We start from the raw sequence: 18,465 nt of genomic DNA, 5'->3' as shown, positions 1-18,465 counted from the left end.
TTAAATGAGAAATTAAATCAGGCCATTTATTAAATGCTTAGCAGTAAACAATCTTATGAACAGCATGAAATGATCACACTTTACAAATCTGTTCATTCAGCCATATCTATCTCTAACTCAGAAGAGCTCCCATTAGTCAGAATCACTGAATTAACTCTATGAATATTTTTTTCTTATTTTCTTTGCAGAGAGAATGTGCTAATTTCATCAAGGTGCTCAAGGCTTACAACCAAACCCACCTGTATGCTTGTGGAACTGGGGCTTTTCATCCAGTCTGCACCTACATTGAAGTTGGAAGCCATCCTGAGGTAAACTATTATAAAACAATATTTTTCTTTTTGCTCTTTTTAATCTTTGTTGGTGTTTAGCCATGATCTCTTCCTGCCAAAATGCATTCCCACTAGTTTCTGTGGCTTGGGAAGCAGATCTGGTAAGACCTGCTCCTGAATCAGGTGCTGACGTGCTGATTGATAAATCACAGCAGTATCTCTCACTTTTCTGCCCTGCACAGCATCTCTTCCCCCAGGGGCTTAAATAAGTATAAGTAAACCCATTCTACCTGGCTCGTGAATTAAAAAGCACTAGTTTTTTGTAACTGAGACAAATACCAGGTATAAGAGGGGTAGTTCAGCCACTTTGTTTATTCTGTGCCCAACACTGGTTTTAGTTTTCTCCCAGTCACTACAGTCTGACACCACCTCAGCTTTCTCCCAGCTGAGAATTAAAATAGTGTCACACCTTCATAAATCCCCCTTCTCAGGTTTGTCCTAACACACTGGCAGTTTTTCATATGTCACCTAGGTTTGGTTTCTTTAGTTTTTTGTGAAAAATAAATCTCTCTCTTTTCGCCCATTTCTTTAATCTCTTGCTGATTTTTTCTTAGTATTGCAGAATTCTTGGAGTAGCTCTTTTACCTTTTTCTCAGTGATCTTCATAACTAAATAGATAAGTGGGATCTTTCCTGGTAAAAAGCAGATTCACTCAAAAGAAGTCATGAGACTAGGCTGGTTTTCATGGCTGAAGATTTGACTGGAATGTCTCTGTGCTGCCCTTCAATACTTTTTCTCTCTAGCTCAGCCTCTCTTTTATTTTTCTGTTGATTATGTAATATAAATTAGTCTCCTGTACTGTGTTTTCTGTCTGGCTTACATGAGTATTGCTCAATGGACTGTTTCAGTTTAGCAGTCAGACTCCTGATGTGCTTTCAGCATTTATGGATGTGTTTTACCAGTGAATCCATAATTGTGTTACTTGTAGCTTCTGTGATCTTCAAAAAACCAGCTCTTTCAAGTTACCTTATGCCTTTGCAATTCAGGTTTGCAGATTTCCTTGAAAATAAAGACATCATTGTTGAATGAATGATGACTATTTCTTCTCATAGAAAAATTAACAGAGCCTTTGAGTGTTGACTTCATAGTCTGGGAACTATTTTTCCCTATGAAAATGTCTTTTGATATTTGAAACATAAATCTTTAAAATGTCCTAAGAACAAGGTTTTGAAGGGATAAGGGAGCTGCAGAGCAGAAAGGGTTTTGTTCATATTCTTTAATGCTTTATTACAATGCATTCTTGGCAATTAGTAATTGTCTCTTGACCACACACAGTATGTCATTGCTTACTGCATTAAACAGATTCTCTGCTTCCTGAGATCCATTTGGGAATTGGTAGACATATTAATTAACTCTAGTTCCGTAAGATGTGTGTCAATCAATCCTTGGCGATCTGCCAGGGGAATCTATCTGCACAGAGATAGCTCCTATGAGGTCATTTACTTCTACATTTGGCTGGTTTATTGCTGTACCATAAAACTAACACACACTTTATCAAGGATTTATAGAAAGGATGATCAGAGATGAGAGGCCAGATCTAACCTTGGTTAAACATTCTGGGTTTTTAAAGTCTTGAAACAGTGATGTGTTTGGCCCTGGAGTGAAAGAGGAGTCTTGTTTTAGCTTCTTTTTAGCAGTCCCTAATTACAAACAAATTTTTTTTTTTTTTTGAGGGGGGGAGTATTTTTTTCTTTTAAATTTTTGGGTTTTTTTCATTTATGCAGTAAGTTTGTAAGTCTCCTTTAGCCTGATTATTCTCATGACCCTTATTTTCCTCTTCACAAATGAGTGACTTCAGGAGTGTGTTTATCTGAATTGCCTTGAACACTATTGGCTTTTGTTTTCTTTCTCATACTACAAATATGAGTGAAATCATCTTCACCTGCCCTTCCAGTGGCACAAGTTTCTGTGTCCTCTGAATAGCTGTGCCGGAGGGTTTACTGCTTTCTCAGTTCAGGTCTGCCCGTGCAGAGAGAAGGTGAGGCAGGCAGGATGCAGTGTACCCAGCTCTTCTTGGGCTTTGACAGATGTTACAGTCAGCCTGGGTTCTGTCCCTTGAAAGGGTGAAAATCACATTAATAAATTAATTTATTAGATCTGCAGTGAAAAATAATCTGTCCTTTCTTTCAGCTAGAGCCTGCTTCTTCCTCTCCCATACTACCTAGCCAGGAATTTCAAATGTGCTTCCTCTGTGGGAGATGAGGAAGAGGAGGGTGCTTGATTGACAGCAGCTATTAGAGACACCGTGAATGAGGGGGATACAATCTTAACCCCTGCACCCCTGCACACTGCATCTGTGAGAGCCAGATGGTTTATGTTCTCATGTCAGACAGCAGCACTGGACGTGTCAAAGGGCCATTGCTTCCGTATCATGTAGAGTTTGTACCTCCCCAGCATACTAAAGAAGGTAATAGTATAGGAAGAGACAAGCAGTTGATTATGAGTTAAAAATTGCCATCTAAAATACTTCCTGAACATTTCTTGTCTGCCACAACACTTGTGGAAAATTAACTGATTTCACCATCTGCTTATTTATTTTTCAAGCACTTAGAAAGGTAAATGTGAACTGATTAGGGGAATAGACGGGGAATGTACCTACTCTATGACTGCTTGTTTATCTGAGCTCTGAATGTAACCCACCTGCCTGAATCCAAAGAAGAGGAAATCAGTGTGTGTGCCAAACTGGAGAGGGTGGAGAAGTGGAATTTAAAGAAAAGAGTGGCAAGTGATAGAGGAGACTCTGGAAGCAATTGGAGTAGGCTGCAGGAAGCTGGAACATGGTACAATTTTTATGACTGGGGAAAGGAAATAAATTACTTTGTGTGACAGTCATAAAGTAATGGGAATATGAATTGTTATATCTGCTGAATATGTCTTTGATATGAAGCAGTGTATCACAACCCCATTCCATACCTGAAGAAAATAATTTCTGGTGATGGAACTAGACAGGTTTATTGAGTCTGATGAAGTACAGTATCAGAAGTAATAATAAAAAGCTAAAAGGATATGAACGGCATGCTGTGCATCTGATTAAAAATGATGTGCACAAATGTATACAACCTAATATGTTGTGAATTACACCGCAGTCTGAGGAGTAAAGCAGACTAATCTTCGCTTAAATCCATTCCAGATGTGTAAGCTGAATAACCACAGTATTTAGAGGAAAGAATAAAGTTAATGGTTCAATAGGCTTTAAGCACGTAAGCCATGAGGAAGCAGGAAAGAACATATTTAGAGAGAACATAGTGCGTGGATATGCAGAAAATACCTGAGGGCAGCCAAATGTAAAGCTTGATATCATCCATTTTATGTGCATGAGTCTAGGGGAGATGACCTAACACAGACACCTACACAAACTTCAGGGATCTGGGCTTGGGCAATATGTGGCATTCTGTCCTTATAATGCAATATAATACAAGAAACCAATTACCAGACAAAGCAAGAAAGTGATTAGTAAAGCTGTGTTTTGCGCCCACTGACTTCTGAGGAAACAGGGTTGGATGTGTAGGAGTGTTGTACTTAACGTTTGCAAAATTAAACAAGTCAGATCTGTGCTGGAAAGGAACAAATCCAACTGCAGGGAGACACAGAGGTGCATTAAACCCCCTAGAAAATCACAACAGGATGCAGAATGCACCTGCCTATGCATGCCTGAGCAGGGGGAAGGAGCCCTGCTCCCTTTCCCCAGGGCTCCCTTTGGGGCAGTTTGAGTGAACCAGCAGGGAACAGTCCTGCTTCAGTAAGAACAGGATTTTCCATTTACTTAACCCTTGCACACAGGTGGAGGTGTACAGAATGCCCTATAGTACCTTTTTTTTTTTTTTTTAATGCTCAGACAGGCATTGCAAGAGCTTTACAAAATTGTTTGCCAGATCCTCAGCAGGAATACATTAGGGTTTCTTCAGCAGAGGTAAATCACTAAGTGCTGTCTGAAGAACTAATCTAGCTTCTTTTATTGTCTCCTAATTCCAAATTTCTTGTCATTGTCCAACAGATTAAAACTCATTTTTAACTGCATGAACTTAAAAGATCTGGGATTACTTTACTTGCAGGTTATTTCTCAATCAATAAAGAAGGTTTAAATTCAGTTTAGATTTATGATGTACATAAAACATTAAGTTATTGCATATGAAGTTATAGAATGCTACCACCTGTAACATATTTGCTTTTTCCGGACTCTGTGTATTTTAAAAATCTTTGGTTCAGCTCATAAAATTTTGCTGAAATATACTTTCCACTCTTTTTTATCCCTTCTTTTCTTCATATTAGAAAGAGGTCCAGAGTGCATTTCCTAAGTAATGGACATCTTGTTCTGACACATTTATGCATCTATCAGTTTGTCTCTCTGGATATATTGTGTATATATATATAGTGATGGAAGAGCATTTCTTTCCTGAAATAATGGCTTTGAAGAAACACACTAACTGAAGGATCAATGCTGCTGGTACTAAACATGATGTGTTTAATGTAAAAAATCAGGGTAAAACATTGATTTCAGTAGTAGTAGGTGTGGCATAAATTCGCCTAATTTCATTGAAGACAGCAGACCTGTGTCAGTTTATGTCAGTCAAGATTCTGAGCTGTGGTTTTTAAGTGAAACATTACAGCAAATGGTTTTTTAAGTTGGAAATCACCTGAGGCTAGTTTTCTTTCCATCTAATTAACTGTACTTTTATATGGTATTTATATGCTTATATAGAGAAAGTAAAAAGGAAAAGGATACTGTTAAAGGATTATTCTCATTTGAGTTTGAACTGTTATGTGTGACATACTCCTTCTAAGCATCACTATAATTACAGAGAAATGCCATTAAAAGATGATCTGCTTTACAGACTGCAATAGCATTCTTTAGTTCACAGGTGCCTTAAACTTTCAAACTTCCAGATATCCTGTTACTATAGTACAGGAAAACAAAACTGAAGAGACAGAAGGCACAGTCTTAGAGCACTTCTTTCCATTGCATGACTAATTTTACCACAGAGAAAAAGAAAACATCTCTTAGATCTTTAAAGGCTGATGTACTTGCTTGTGTCATGAAAAGCTGAGAAGTGATTTCTGCCATACAGGGAAATCCCAGGCACCAGAACATTTTGCTTGTACTGATGTTCTTGTCTGTGGAGGATGGCAGGTAACAGGGTAATCAGTGCTAGGCACACATCTGTCCAGGCACCTCACAGGATCAGTGGCCAAAATCACAAAACAAAGGGGCTGGATTCCTCTGGAATCTGTAAACCATCACTTCTGCTGCTCCACATGACATGGATTTCCAGTCCCTTAGACTACCCTCTGTGAAAGTGCTTCACACAAAATCAGGCTCTTCACACATGTACAGTTTACCTCCACTTGTTAAAAAAAAATAAATCCTGTCATAGCTATCTCCCTCCTAGCATATTTTAAGTATATAGTTTTATATACAGTTATATGTAGATATATATAGCGTATTATTCTATTTCCAAGCCATAATTCATTATGGCATTGTTTGGGAGGGGATGTGATATGTTGACTTTTCAATGACCAAATTTAACATTTACAAGGAGAATAGAGGGAAAGGGCAGAGAACAAGACAGCCCTTTCTCATATGAAAATCTAAGGTCTGAAAAATATTTCAGGATGTGTTACCAGAAGCTCTACATGTTTTTAAGCACCATCGTGCAGAAGTACACATTTCTTACAGTGCTATGTCCCAGAATGGCACCTCTTGTTTTGTCGCATTATCATGTGATAAAGTTCCAGAAGCAGAAGGTCACCATAAAGAAGTAACCTGATTCCCATTTAAAAGTCTTTTTGAAAAACTCCATAAACCCCTTTGTAAACAAATATTAATCAGGTTCATGGTTAAATGCTATTATTTATGAAGGCCTGTCTTTGAATACACTGCAGATCTCCTTTGACTTTAGCTGTATTTTGAACACTTGCTTTGCTAAAAGAGAAGTTAAACCAGGAAAACTCAGATTTTTCAAAACTTCATCCTGTCATCCCCAAGCAAAATATATTTCCAATAAACATTTATTTCCAGAGCAGATCCTTTAAAGTAGGACTATTAGGCTTTATGCGATAATTTAGCTGTCAGAATAGTTTAATTTATGAAGTAAACTTCTCTCAACTGAATAGCACACATGGCAGCAATGGCTGACTTCTTTCCTACCCTGCACTGTTGGGAAAGTCTACACAACGCAGTGGATATTTCATCCTCAGCAAAGCGGAACACTAAAACCAAATTTATTTTTTTTTCCCCCTGAATATCTTATTTTATCAAGATAAGGATCTATTTCTTAATAAAAATGATAATGGATACTAAACTATTAATGTAAAAACACAATGAAAGTATGATAAATTAAATATGTAGCCACTGTTTTTTATCCTGGTACTTTCAATTAAGGAGGATGTGCCTTTTTGACAGCTGAATGCTTGACTAATAGCTGATCCATTTGACCTCCCAGTTTCCTATTTAAAAGTGTATTTGTAAGGATAGGGATATTCCAAATCATAAGTATGCAAAGGATGTGGCTCAGTATCTTAAAATTCAGATGCAGTACAAATACCATTTTTGGAAGTAAAGTATTTAGCAAAGGGGTCATGCTTTAATCACTGACAGGAAATATGAACATTGTAGGTTTTCAGCTGTCATTTAATGCATCCAGTCCTGCCCTTGCGTATTTCATAATTACACCTAAGTAATTTGGAATATATTTATGTCTAAAGTGACAAAGTCACTAATTATGTCTGCGGCTCACTCTGAGATTTACAGGTTGAACATTTTCATGCAGGATATGAAATCAAGTTTTAAACTAACACAAGTGAGAACAGTGTGGTGGCTATTTTATTTTTTCACCTTTATTCCTCAGACTACATGGCTGAGGGTAAAATGGAAGCACAATTCTTTAGTGAGTCATACTGAGGAGAGGTATAAGATATGATGAAAAACAGAACAAAGACATGGAATTTACAACAGCAAGGGCCATTTGTTGCACAGCAGAAACCACTAATGAAACTCTAATCACTATTCAAGTCTGATCATTTCAGCTATTCAGCAACTAACTTTTGTTTAGGACTTGATAAATATGTCCAAATTGCTATGGCAGACCTCCCAGTTTATTCTTAAGAAACTGAGCCAAGCCAAACCAAACTGAAAAAAGAACTCCAGAGCAATATTATTTTAATATTACTTTATACAGATTTTTAAGGAAAATGTAAGTGGAAGTCACTGTGCAGGTGATGTTCCAGCATTTTAGAGTTTGTTTTTAATTGAAACAAGTAAAAGTCTGAGATGAGGGAGAAATAGTAAGGATATAGGCTGGAGACAGTGTTGGTGTTTCCGTGGATCTGGTCTAAACTCTACAGGTATGCAGTGGCACAAAAGGAACCTTGGAGCTGGCAAGATACTGAATCTTGTCCTGCACTGCTGGAAAAAAACAAGTCTAACAAAGAAATTGATAACATACAATGTTTTTTTTAGGTTTTCCCAATACAGAAAAGGTCCGGTGTGAGTAATAGTGTCAAATTTGAACCCCCAGCTGCCTAATGAGAGGAATCTCTGCAGCAGAAAGCTTCCAGTGGGATGACTGAGGAGACCATTGTTCCCTCCCTGTACGTGGCTTTCGTCCTTGGTGGCGGAGCAGTGCTGGTTGATTACAGTGGAGAGCTGTACACAGCGTGCCACAGCTGAATGGCTTCCATGAATAAGAAACCAAAGCCAGTCCACATATTCATTAGGTTCAAAGACATAAGTCTCAGAACTGTGGGAAAACTGTTGTTTATGTTGCTGCAGGGGAGAAAAAAAGACTGAGATAGAGGGAGACCTCCATGGAAGTAAATTTGCGGAGGGGAGCGTGCACATGTGCACACGCAGAACCACTGGGTGGACTTTCACTGATACCACATGTGATGTCTTCTTGTGTGAGTCTATGTCTTAAAACCACGGGTAACTTTGGATATGCTCAGATAATGAGTGATTCAAGTTAAAGACCCTCTTAGGATCTGGGTTTAATTTATTCTTTTAAAGTATGGGGTGCTTTTTTCTAGAATTGTTTGTCTTCAGTGGAGTTCCCTATGACTTACACTGGGGTAGCTGAAACTGAGGTGCACTTTTTATAGTCACAGGGAAAAAATGCTTTAATTGCTAGCATTGTTAGAAGGATTACTCAGAACTTTGTGACTACTTTAAGGAAATTAATTTTAGCGATGACTACTAGAGGAGCTGAAAATACACCCACTGTTTGCATTTGGAAGTTCATTATTTCTCCTATCACTTAAAGGATGCTATGATGAATTATTTGTTCCCATAATGTAAATATTTCTACTTACACATGGTTACCTTACTTTACCATGAGATGATGCAGTTTTCCTAATTCATTACAGACATAGATTGTACTTTTAAGAGGTATGGCAATCATATTAAGACGTCGATCCAATTTTCTGGGTGGGAATATTATGTTGGCTCATCAACAGAGCCTATAATGTTTCTAGTAACACAGAAGTTCAGCATTTGGGTCTTGTTAGAGTAACAATTGAAAACATTAACCCAACTTCACAGTCAAGCAACATATGCAAAATTTCATCCACACACCTCCTGAAACAAAAGACAAGTACGGTCAAATCCTTTGATCTCTTGACCAATATGGGGGAGAAAAAAATAAAATAACAAACCACCATCTGTTGGGAAACCAATGTAATAAAAACAGTGGAAAGCCAGCTTACAGTATAGACTGACTTAATTGAGGAAATGACTTATAAATAAAATTATTTCTTGATTTAGAGGCATAGGAGGAAACAAAACTGAAAGAAGGAGTTACCGAGCTCAGGTTTGGATAGATGAGCATCAAAGCAGCATTATTCATTGTGGGATTCACGTCACAAGGCTCCAGTTGACAGGGGCTGACCTTATGAAGAAGAATCATAAATGTGATTTCTGCCACTGAAGGAAGTGACTACATTATATTTGTAGCTCAGTATCAACATCTTGTCAAATAATCTTTAAACAGCCAAGGTCACAATGCAGTGGGTTGTAGCTGTGGGTGATGCTCCACGTACAGACCACAGTGCTGTGAAATGCTGAACAGCAAACTATCCAGTTATATTAAATACTCAGACATGAGAATCTAATGAGGGCATTATTGGTGAACTAATTTCACTAGACTTTGCCTAAAATTTTATGACAGCTGGCATGCTGTGGAGTGCCTTTCAGGCATTTTTTTAAAGTCTGTGGGATATATTTAACTCTCAGAGACATGTGAGTCTGAAAGCACTGCCTTTTCCCATGCTTTCAGACCAACCTAATATTCATAGTTTCTGCATGTTACATTATATGAGTAAAATGGCACACTGGCAAGGTGACTGCAGTCAGGCCCAGGAAGGGCCCAGGGAGGCTGAGAATGGCCATGGCTCAGCCTGCTCAGCAGTGGTGGGGAGGTTCATGCCTGATCTCCTCAAAACCTGTTTCTGATGTTGCTTCTGACCGCAAGACTCTTGATTCAGAATTCCCAAAAAACAGGGAATTTCCCCAAATGAAAAATGAGAACACTCATGGATTTTTTCAAACAGCTTTCAAACAGATTCAGGAAAGAAAAAGTCACTTTTTACAATTGAAGGCTTCCTTGGTGTGTTTTCAAGTCGGTTAGACATCTCTTTCTTTCACCAGCAGTTGGCATGACAGAAGTGGCTTTTCCACAATGATGAAATCTTACCTCTTTTTTAATAAAAAGCAAAGCAACTACAGGTGAAGCTGCTGTTTCTCTGAGTAAACAGCAGGACACAAGTATTTCCAGTAGTTGCCTGGTGGAACAGGAAATAATTGTTCTTCTCTTGCTATCTCGACCATCCTCACTTTTATTTACAGACTCATGCTGATACTAAAAAAAGCTTTCATAATACTTTCCAGATGCTTCCTTACCTTTAAAAGATTTTAAAACTGAGTCTCTTCTCTTCTACTCTGTTATACAAGGACTGTCTTAAATTTGTTGCCATCTAAATTAATTTAAATAATAATTCCACTACTCCATAGTTCAGTAAGAAAACAGTACTTATTTGACTAGTAGTAAGTACTTTCCTTCCTAAGGAAAAAAATTACTGAATCATGTAAGAAAGTGAATAAGAATTAATCCCATATATGCCAGACACAGAGAGAAGATGGCTGGAAGAAGAAGGATCTCTGCAAAACAAGAGAAGATATAATTTACCCATGGTACACTTTGTAACTTTGCTAAATACCCTTACAAAGTATAAAGAATATGTTTCTTTGCCAGTATACACACAACCTTTCATCTTTTTTGCGTTGTATGTTTTGCTGGCATATGATCACACAAATAAACTAACAGTCAGTTATGTCAAGATCTCGAAAGTCTTATAAGAGAAAAATATCCTTCATCCTACTTTAAACAATGCTCTTGTGAGTACAGACACCACGTACAGGGATGTGTGCTTGATTGCTGCAATGCTACCTCAGAGCAGGAAGAAAATGCAGTTTAAGGAACAGGTCATAGCTTAGACAGACTCTGTGTTTTGTGCAGGGAAGGAACATGGGACTGTGCACAGAATTATCTAAAAATAACAGATACAAAAGGAGTGTATAGACATAAATAATTATCTCCCTTTTGCATTAGTCCATATATCTTCTGCCGTGAAAAGTTAATCAATTTACTGCTGAAATGCTGTGGGAGATTAAGAATAGTTGTGAAACAGGCAGTGTTTTAAATATTTGTGTTTGTCCCATATGCCTACAGCTTGTGATGCTGGAAATCAGACTAAGTGATTGCAGCAACTCTTTCTGTTCTCAAAATCCAAGAATAAACCCACTGGAAGTCACTTAGAAAAATAATTGTTTACTCTTCCATTCATGCTGAATTCCTGCTTACATATCTTGTAACAACTTGTTTTCTGTTTATGGCACTTGGTAAGTCTGGAAATGTGCTGGCTTCTCTTGGAGCATGAAGCATATAGAATCTCTGCATCTTCCCTCAAACCCTGTTCCTGTGAGGGAAGTGTTCTGTGCCCTTCTGTTCCTCCCTTCACCTCTCCCTCATTCATGTAAGAGAAATAATGTACTGAGTATGACCTGACTCAGATGAAAGACATGCCTCTGGCTCGTTCATGCCTCTGTGGACTTACAGTAAATTAGTTTATTTCCTAAGTAACTCATTTCGTTGGAAAAGGGTGAGTAACTTTGCAACATTTCTCGGGAACTCAAGGAAAGACTATTTAATGCCTGCTTTTTCTTTCTCTTCAGCTTCTGTGTTACTTGCTGTAGACAATTCACATATGGTTATTTTTATTTTTTTCCCAGAAAAAAGCTTTATTTGTAAAAATATTTTTTTCTGTAGCTCAGTGAGTCAGAAAATGTGAGAAACATTTGGATGAAAAAAACAGTCACCGTTGGAAAACTTAGCTAAAAAGAAGTATTGTGCAGAATAAATAAATGTTATCATGATGAATTCATGCCTGTTAGAATTGGTGAGGAGTTGCTATGTCATCTAATCTATTTTAATTTGTGTACATTTGCAGTCATCTACAAGTCTGGACTGTCTTCTCACCTGTAGTGATATAAATCACAACTAGTGATTCTTGCAGTGCAGCATTAATTTGCATCTTAATTATTTCAGTTTCAAATATTGCACTGCTAATCGTGGTTGTACACATTGTCCATCCCTAAGCAATTTCCCATTTGGAGCTCAAATCAGCTAGGTCCAGAAGAACTGTCTGTATGATTCTATGTAGTTTAGTTAAGAAATGCTTCCAGATTTATGAAAATCTGTGGATTCCTCCAAGTTGCAACATGGTCACACTCAAGTATATTAATAAATGTTTGCAAGTACACAATCAGATGAGAACACAATACTCTCCATTAATGAAATATGATCCATAATGAATCTTGCATGGGAGTGCTAATAACTACCTTTGGGTTAAAGTGCTCAGATGTCAGAGTATAACAAAATCTGTCTTAGATGTGTATCGTTATGGCAAGTAATTAAAGGTTATTTAGCTGTTAAATGGTTACCTTGGAGGAACCCTTTAGTAACATGGCTTCAAGCATGCCTTCACAGTGAAATTAATTAAGTAAATTAAATATCAGCCTTGTAGTAATTATTATATGTGCAGAATATCAGGCATATTAGTTTATAATATTATTGGTCAGAGGACTTTAAGATGTATCCATTTGCTGTTAAGAATAAAACAGTTTTGGTTGTTCTTACATGTAGAATAAAGCTGGTGCATGTTAAAAAGAACAGTGACAAGACTGATGAAGGGAAATGGAATGACAAAATTATCACAGTGATGTTCCATGTGCTGCATAAGTGCAAAGCTCAAGTAGCAGCATTCTGATTAGAGAAGTATTAAAATTCACTTGGTCTTTTTCACACCTCTGCTGCTACATGGAGTTAAAACCTGGTACCAAATGACTTGAGTTTTGCTAACAGCTCAGTCTGACTCATCACGAGGATGCTTTCAGGGATTACTAAGTTGCTGCCTTCTTCTGTATTTAATACAAACCACACCAGAAAAGTTGAGCAAGCATCTTGATGTGGATATAAACATTTTTTGTCACCTCTTAAAGTAGAAATATGACATGGACCACATTAGTGACAGATTTGGACTTAAAAAATAATTTCTTAGTATTATGTAAACTGGCAGTGACGAATACAAATAAAGTACATTCTGGTTTTTATTCTTTGTTTGAAGAGAAACAATCCCCTAGATAAATAGATCCTTCATCTGAGACCTTTTCATATGTAAGCAGGAAGATGTAAAGTTCAGATCTCTGCTGTCCTCCTGAAACATTGGCTTTGCTCCAGGCAATGACATTATTAGCATACCTTAAGTTTACTCTTTAAATGTTTTGCCTAAGTATGTCTTCTGATGAAACAGAAAAGAAATAAAAAAATAAATATGTGCTGTTCTACAGAGAACTTTACTCACGACAGCACATAAAGTATTAGCAGCAGGAAAGGAAAAAAAATATTTGTGATAGAAATCTGGGGATTTTTTTCATGTTCTGATATTTTTGGGTTTTTTTATGCCAGAGAGATAATTAACAGTTGTGGCACCTTCTTATCGGTGGTATGGAAAACTGCTGTACGTTTTGGTGGAGGATGACAACAGTGTTAGGGGTTCTTCTCCAGTTCTCAGGCTTCTGCCCAGGGCAAGTTGTTTGTCCTTAATTGACTTTGCTCTCTGCAATTTAGATTTCTTAAAAGTTGAAGCTTCAGTCATTGTCGTGTGAAAATGGTCTTGTGTCCCTGGGCCAAAAAGAAGTTCTTCTTTTTACCCAGAGCAGGTAGCTAGAGGTGGTGGAACTGTTTGTCCTCCAGATAATCTTTAGATGCCCCTCTGCACACTTATGGGCCAAGCCTACACAAAGTTATCATATGCAGGAGTGAAAAGAAGGTCTTAACACTCAGATTCTCATAGAATTGGTCAGTTCTCTGTGCTGAAGCTTCTCAGATAATACAGAGTTTTACCTCTAAGGGACAGTAAAATATACTGATTGATTCAGCCTGGTTCCAAACTTGGAGACAGCTTTTGAAGGAGGATGAGAAAACAAACTGTGTAAGAGAGGAGGGGAATTAGAAAACAAACAGTGTAAAAGAGGAAGATTATCTTCCAGTGAGTTCTTTTGCTTTGAGAGATTTTTTGTTGTTTTAGGTTTTTTTTCTTTAATTACAAACCAGTAAGTGTGTAATCAGAAAAACAAATGGCATTGATTACTTTTTCAAAGCAGTGGCTCTGATAATTTAATCTATACTTCCAGCTTGTTTGAAATATGGAACCAGCATAAAACCTGAAAGCATTTGCCATTTGTATAAATCAAGATTACTCTGTGTAGCCAGTGTTTATTTACAAGCTTGCAAAGGGTTTCATAAGGGATATTTGTGCACCTACAATACAAACCATGTGTCAAACAGCAGAAAACTGCAGAACAATAGCACTGGGTTTTTCCCCTTTACTTAATCCAAGTTTCATTTTTTGTTTGGCTAATGGTCATGAAGGTGATATATCAACAATAGTCATGGTGGCATATTTAATTTAATTATAGCTGGTTGAGGTTCTTAACTTCATTTACTCTGAATAACAATTTATTTTATTGTATTTTAACAAACCTTTCTGTTTAAGCATTTCATCATCTTTTGTTACAAGAAACAGGGATCTCATTTCAGTATTTAAGTGTGGGAGTAATGAAAAAGTAAGCCTTCATCAACTTACTGTTGCTGTACCAAGGGTCAAGAACAAATCCCTTGAAGTGATTAGAATATAGTCTAGACCATTAATTTTTATTCCTAACTAAAAATATGTGAAATTTACACTGAATTTGGAATATGGAAAGATTTGGCATCATTTATCATAAAATGGTTTGGGTTGGAAGGGGGTCTTAAACATCATCTGGTTCCAACACCCATGCCATGTCACCTTCCATTGGACCAAGTTGCTCAGATTCCCATTCAACCTGGCCTGGAAAGGAAATTAACATTTAATTGCTATTTAATACAGAAAAAGGCCACATTCTTCCAACAGGTATAATATAATAGTCAGTGATTCAGACTCAAGTACAAGATTTGGGTATTCTTTTGAAGACTGGTGGGGATAAACAGAAAATTAATGGGTAAAGTTGAATTTGTTTAACCTCAGTAAGGAAAGGAAACTAAAAAAGTGAGAATTTGGACAATGAAGTGGAAGCTTTGATTGTGAAAGAGCTCTCTGCATGACTTTAGCCTTGTCCATAAGGAAACTTGTGAATATCTCACAAATTCAGTGCAAATCCCTGCACAGGCATTCTCATTTCAGTTAAAGTAGCATTTCAGATCTGGTCTTAGCTGCCTGAAAGTAAGCTGAAAATAAGCTGCTCTAAAACTGAGCTCGCTGTGGCACAGAGTGCATGTGTTTACTGGAATCTCATTACATTCAAACATAGGGATACAAGTCTGCAGATTAGTGCTTGCCCTGAAAAGGCTGTTTAGCCTTTCAAAGGATTTTGCAGGAAAGCAAGCTGGAATACAAGCCCTTTCTCCTTGTCATTTGTAGGTTTGTGGATTTGGCTTTTATTTCTTTGTGCAAATGTGTTTTCATACAGACAGTGAAAAGCCATGACCCTCTGTAAAAGGGATTACCTCGAAGGGAGATAGTAAGACTACAGTGTAAAGGATGGTTAATGCAGAAATGCTAAATCTTGCTGTACAAAGATTATAGCACAATAAATTTTTTAACTCAAGGTACTTTCCTGACATTATAAAAACAGTCACATATCAGAATCACAAAATAAAAGTCTACAAGAGAGGGCTAAAAGAAAATAAAGGAAAATATCTGCTATTTTTTTTGTAAAAAAGATGATACAGAATCCCTTAAAAACGTGTTTTCTTTTTACTGACATTGCAGCAAGTAGTTTAGATAACACTTAGTGACTTAGATATTATTTTTACAATCAGTGTATTTCATGGGGTATTAAAGATAATAAATAAGGAAATACTTTAAAACAGATAATAGAAGAACATAAAGAAAGCTGAATGTTTCAGTTCCTTACAAGAAGCCTGGCATTTTACTTATATGGAGCAATGACCCACTGCCACATGACCCATTTGAATAAGAGGAATCAAATTCCAGTGCAGAATTATTTCTTTGGTGGAAAAGTTCCCAAAAAGAAGATGAGTGTTTTTTAAACTTATACCTAGAATTTTTTTTTCATTTTTGTTTGCCTGAGTAGTAAGCAGTATGGTCAGAAAAAAATCCAGAATTAACCCTTCTAAAACTTCCTGAAGAGATAAAAGCTATATACTTTGGGGCTAATTAGGATCTCAATTGCTGCAAGACTTTAACTGGAGCAGTATTTAAATAACTGTGGTGAGTCCCCCAAGCTTCCCTGTCTTCTTTATTCTCTTTTGGCACTGCTGCTTCTAAATCACTTGGTCTCCTACAGGCTCTCAAGACTAAAGCAAATTTCCAAAAAAAGGGTGTGATAAACTGCAACAGCAGCTGCAACTGCACCCAAAGTCTTTTCCTAAAAATCAGAAATTATGTTGTAGTAGAAGCCAGTTTGTTGAACAGAGGGAAAAGAAAAGCTTGGATTTGAAGGTTTGTGCTTAATGTAAGGAGGATTCTAAATGTAGTAGCCATCTAGGAAGAGGTGAGATGAGACTTAACAAAAAGCATTAATAACTACCACTCACATTGCATAGGTGAATGAATGAAACTGAATTTAATTGCAATAGCTAAAATATCAGATTATTTCATTAAAAAGAGATTGCAATATCTTTTTCAAGATATTTAGGTGAACAGTTGGAAACCATGAATATGAAAACTGCATATTTGCTTTTAAAGTTGCCTTTAAAGCTGAATCTTTGATGCACTGTCATCACTGGCTACTTTTTGTTTTCTGTGGAGCTAGCATTAGGCTTTATGTGCCAATGTCAAATTAGAGCACTAATTACCTCTGCAGTTGTGTCCAGTAAGGTGCTTTTATATAAAGCAGTATCAAGAGCTCATTCAGAAGGGAATTTGAGTAAATTATTTCAATGTTTTCAGGGAGATTGCTCACATGTGTGAAGTAAAACTGATACTGACAATTTTCAGCATTTAGATGCTTCAAAAGAACAGTTTAGTTTTGAGTTTTATAGGCTCTCCATAGGCAGCATCACAGGCAGAATGCTGAACAGCAAAAGGAGAGGGATTTGGGGTTGCTTAAGGTGCCATAGAACACAGGTCATGAAATGAAGGGAAAAAGACAGTGAGAAAGATGAATAGATGGCAGCAGGGAAATATGTTGGAGGATTGAAGGTTGTTTCAGATTTTGTTCTTTCCTTATGCTATGGCAATTTATTCCCTACAGACTTAAATTACAGCTTATTTCACAGGGTAGAAGTCATTTTACCTGATTTAATTCACCTGAAGCATACTCAGTTCATCCAGCCTTATCCTTAGGCAGTGTGGAGAATTCTGCATCTTCAGAAGTAGTGCTTATCCCTCCCATCTACCATAGCACCTGAGATCTTAATGAAATTAAAATAATAAAATAAAATGAGTCAGGCACTCAGAAGCAGTGCATTTCAGAAAAGTTCCTGAATATTGATTTATATTTCTCTAAACTACAAAGAATAAAATTATACATATTGAATCCAAGATGGGAACTCAGGAAGCAGTATGAAATTTCAGTTACAATATAATTGTGCAGTACTTGAAGCAAATTGTTGTCCATCTTAAAACAATCCACACCAGCCACCTGAAAACAACATGGACTTAAGTATTCTGTCAAACTTAAGTTTAAAAAAAACTTAAAAACTTAAGTTTTAGGGTTCACACTCTTGACATGTAAACTTAAAAACAGAAGTCTTTGGAGTTCTTCCATAGACATTTTCACCAAAGACAATTGATCAAATCCTCATGCTGAATATTGTATAAATAGCTGAAAACTAATGTGATGGTAAAGTAGATAGCAGTCTAAAGGTGGGAATGCAGCAGAAACAAGAAAGCATATGGCCATTGTAAGCAAACCTGATCTGTTTTGCATCCTGTTACTGTTCCTTCATTTTCCATTTTCAACTTGCAGTTATTAATTTTCTACCAGTAATCTTCTGCTTTAGCTGCTCTGTGAGTATCCTCATCATAGTGCAATTTGTAATAAATGAGTTTTTAACTTCTTATATTGGTTAAGAAGATTAACAGTGCAGAATTTAAAACCTGTGACCAAAATTTGATGAGACGACTTAAAATGAATGACGTGTGAGATAGAAAGAGGCTTCTGAATACCAACAGACAAAATCCAGACAGCAGGAAAATAAGGCTAAAACATTCTATCTGAAGCCATTCCACAAAAAAAAAAAAAAAAAAAAAAAAAAAAGAGAGGAAATGTGCGACATATGGTATCGAGTGAGGCACTTGAAGTTGAGTCTAAAAATGTTTAAAAAGACAGCTGTTAGTTTGCATGATTAAAAAGGGGAAAGGAAGGATATAATGATACATCAAGAAGTAAGGAAGTTATGAAACCAGAGGTGGACTTGTTGGATGTTTGTTTGCTTTTCTTATCCAGTGGTTTCTAATGTTTTTATTAAATTTATCTTCAAACTCACCCTCCACCTCTATCTTCCGTTCTGTTTCTCCCAGTGACATCAGTGCTGGCTATTAACACAAAAACTGGGTGGATCCTTGAACCCTGAAACCA

At 36.9% G+C, this 18,465-nt stretch overlaps 1 protein-coding gene across 3 annotated transcripts in view; it reads left to right on the top strand.

Annotated features, from left to right (window-relative positions):
• Nucleotides 1–18,465, top strand: part of SEMA3A (semaphorin 3A) — a 236,677-nt gene that overhangs the window by 137,524 nt on the left and 80,688 nt on the right. For all 3 annotated transcript variants that reach the window (XM_064702968.1, XM_064702969.1, XM_064702970.1), the window contains one exon: nucleotides 189–308. In XM_064702968.1, the coding sequence (XP_064559038.1) occupies nucleotides 189–308 (120 nt within the window). The remainder of the gene's footprint in view (nucleotides 1–188; nucleotides 309–18,465) is intronic.

This window comes from Zonotrichia leucophrys, chromosome 1A (genome assembly GCF_028769735.1).
Source record: "Zonotrichia leucophrys gambelii isolate GWCS_2022_RI chromosome 1A, RI_Zleu_2.0, whole genome shotgun sequence".
NCBI classification, from domain to species: domain Eukaryota; kingdom Metazoa; phylum Chordata; class Aves; order Passeriformes; family Passerellidae; genus Zonotrichia; species Zonotrichia leucophrys.
This window is presented reverse-complemented; position numbering and strand designations above follow the sequence as displayed.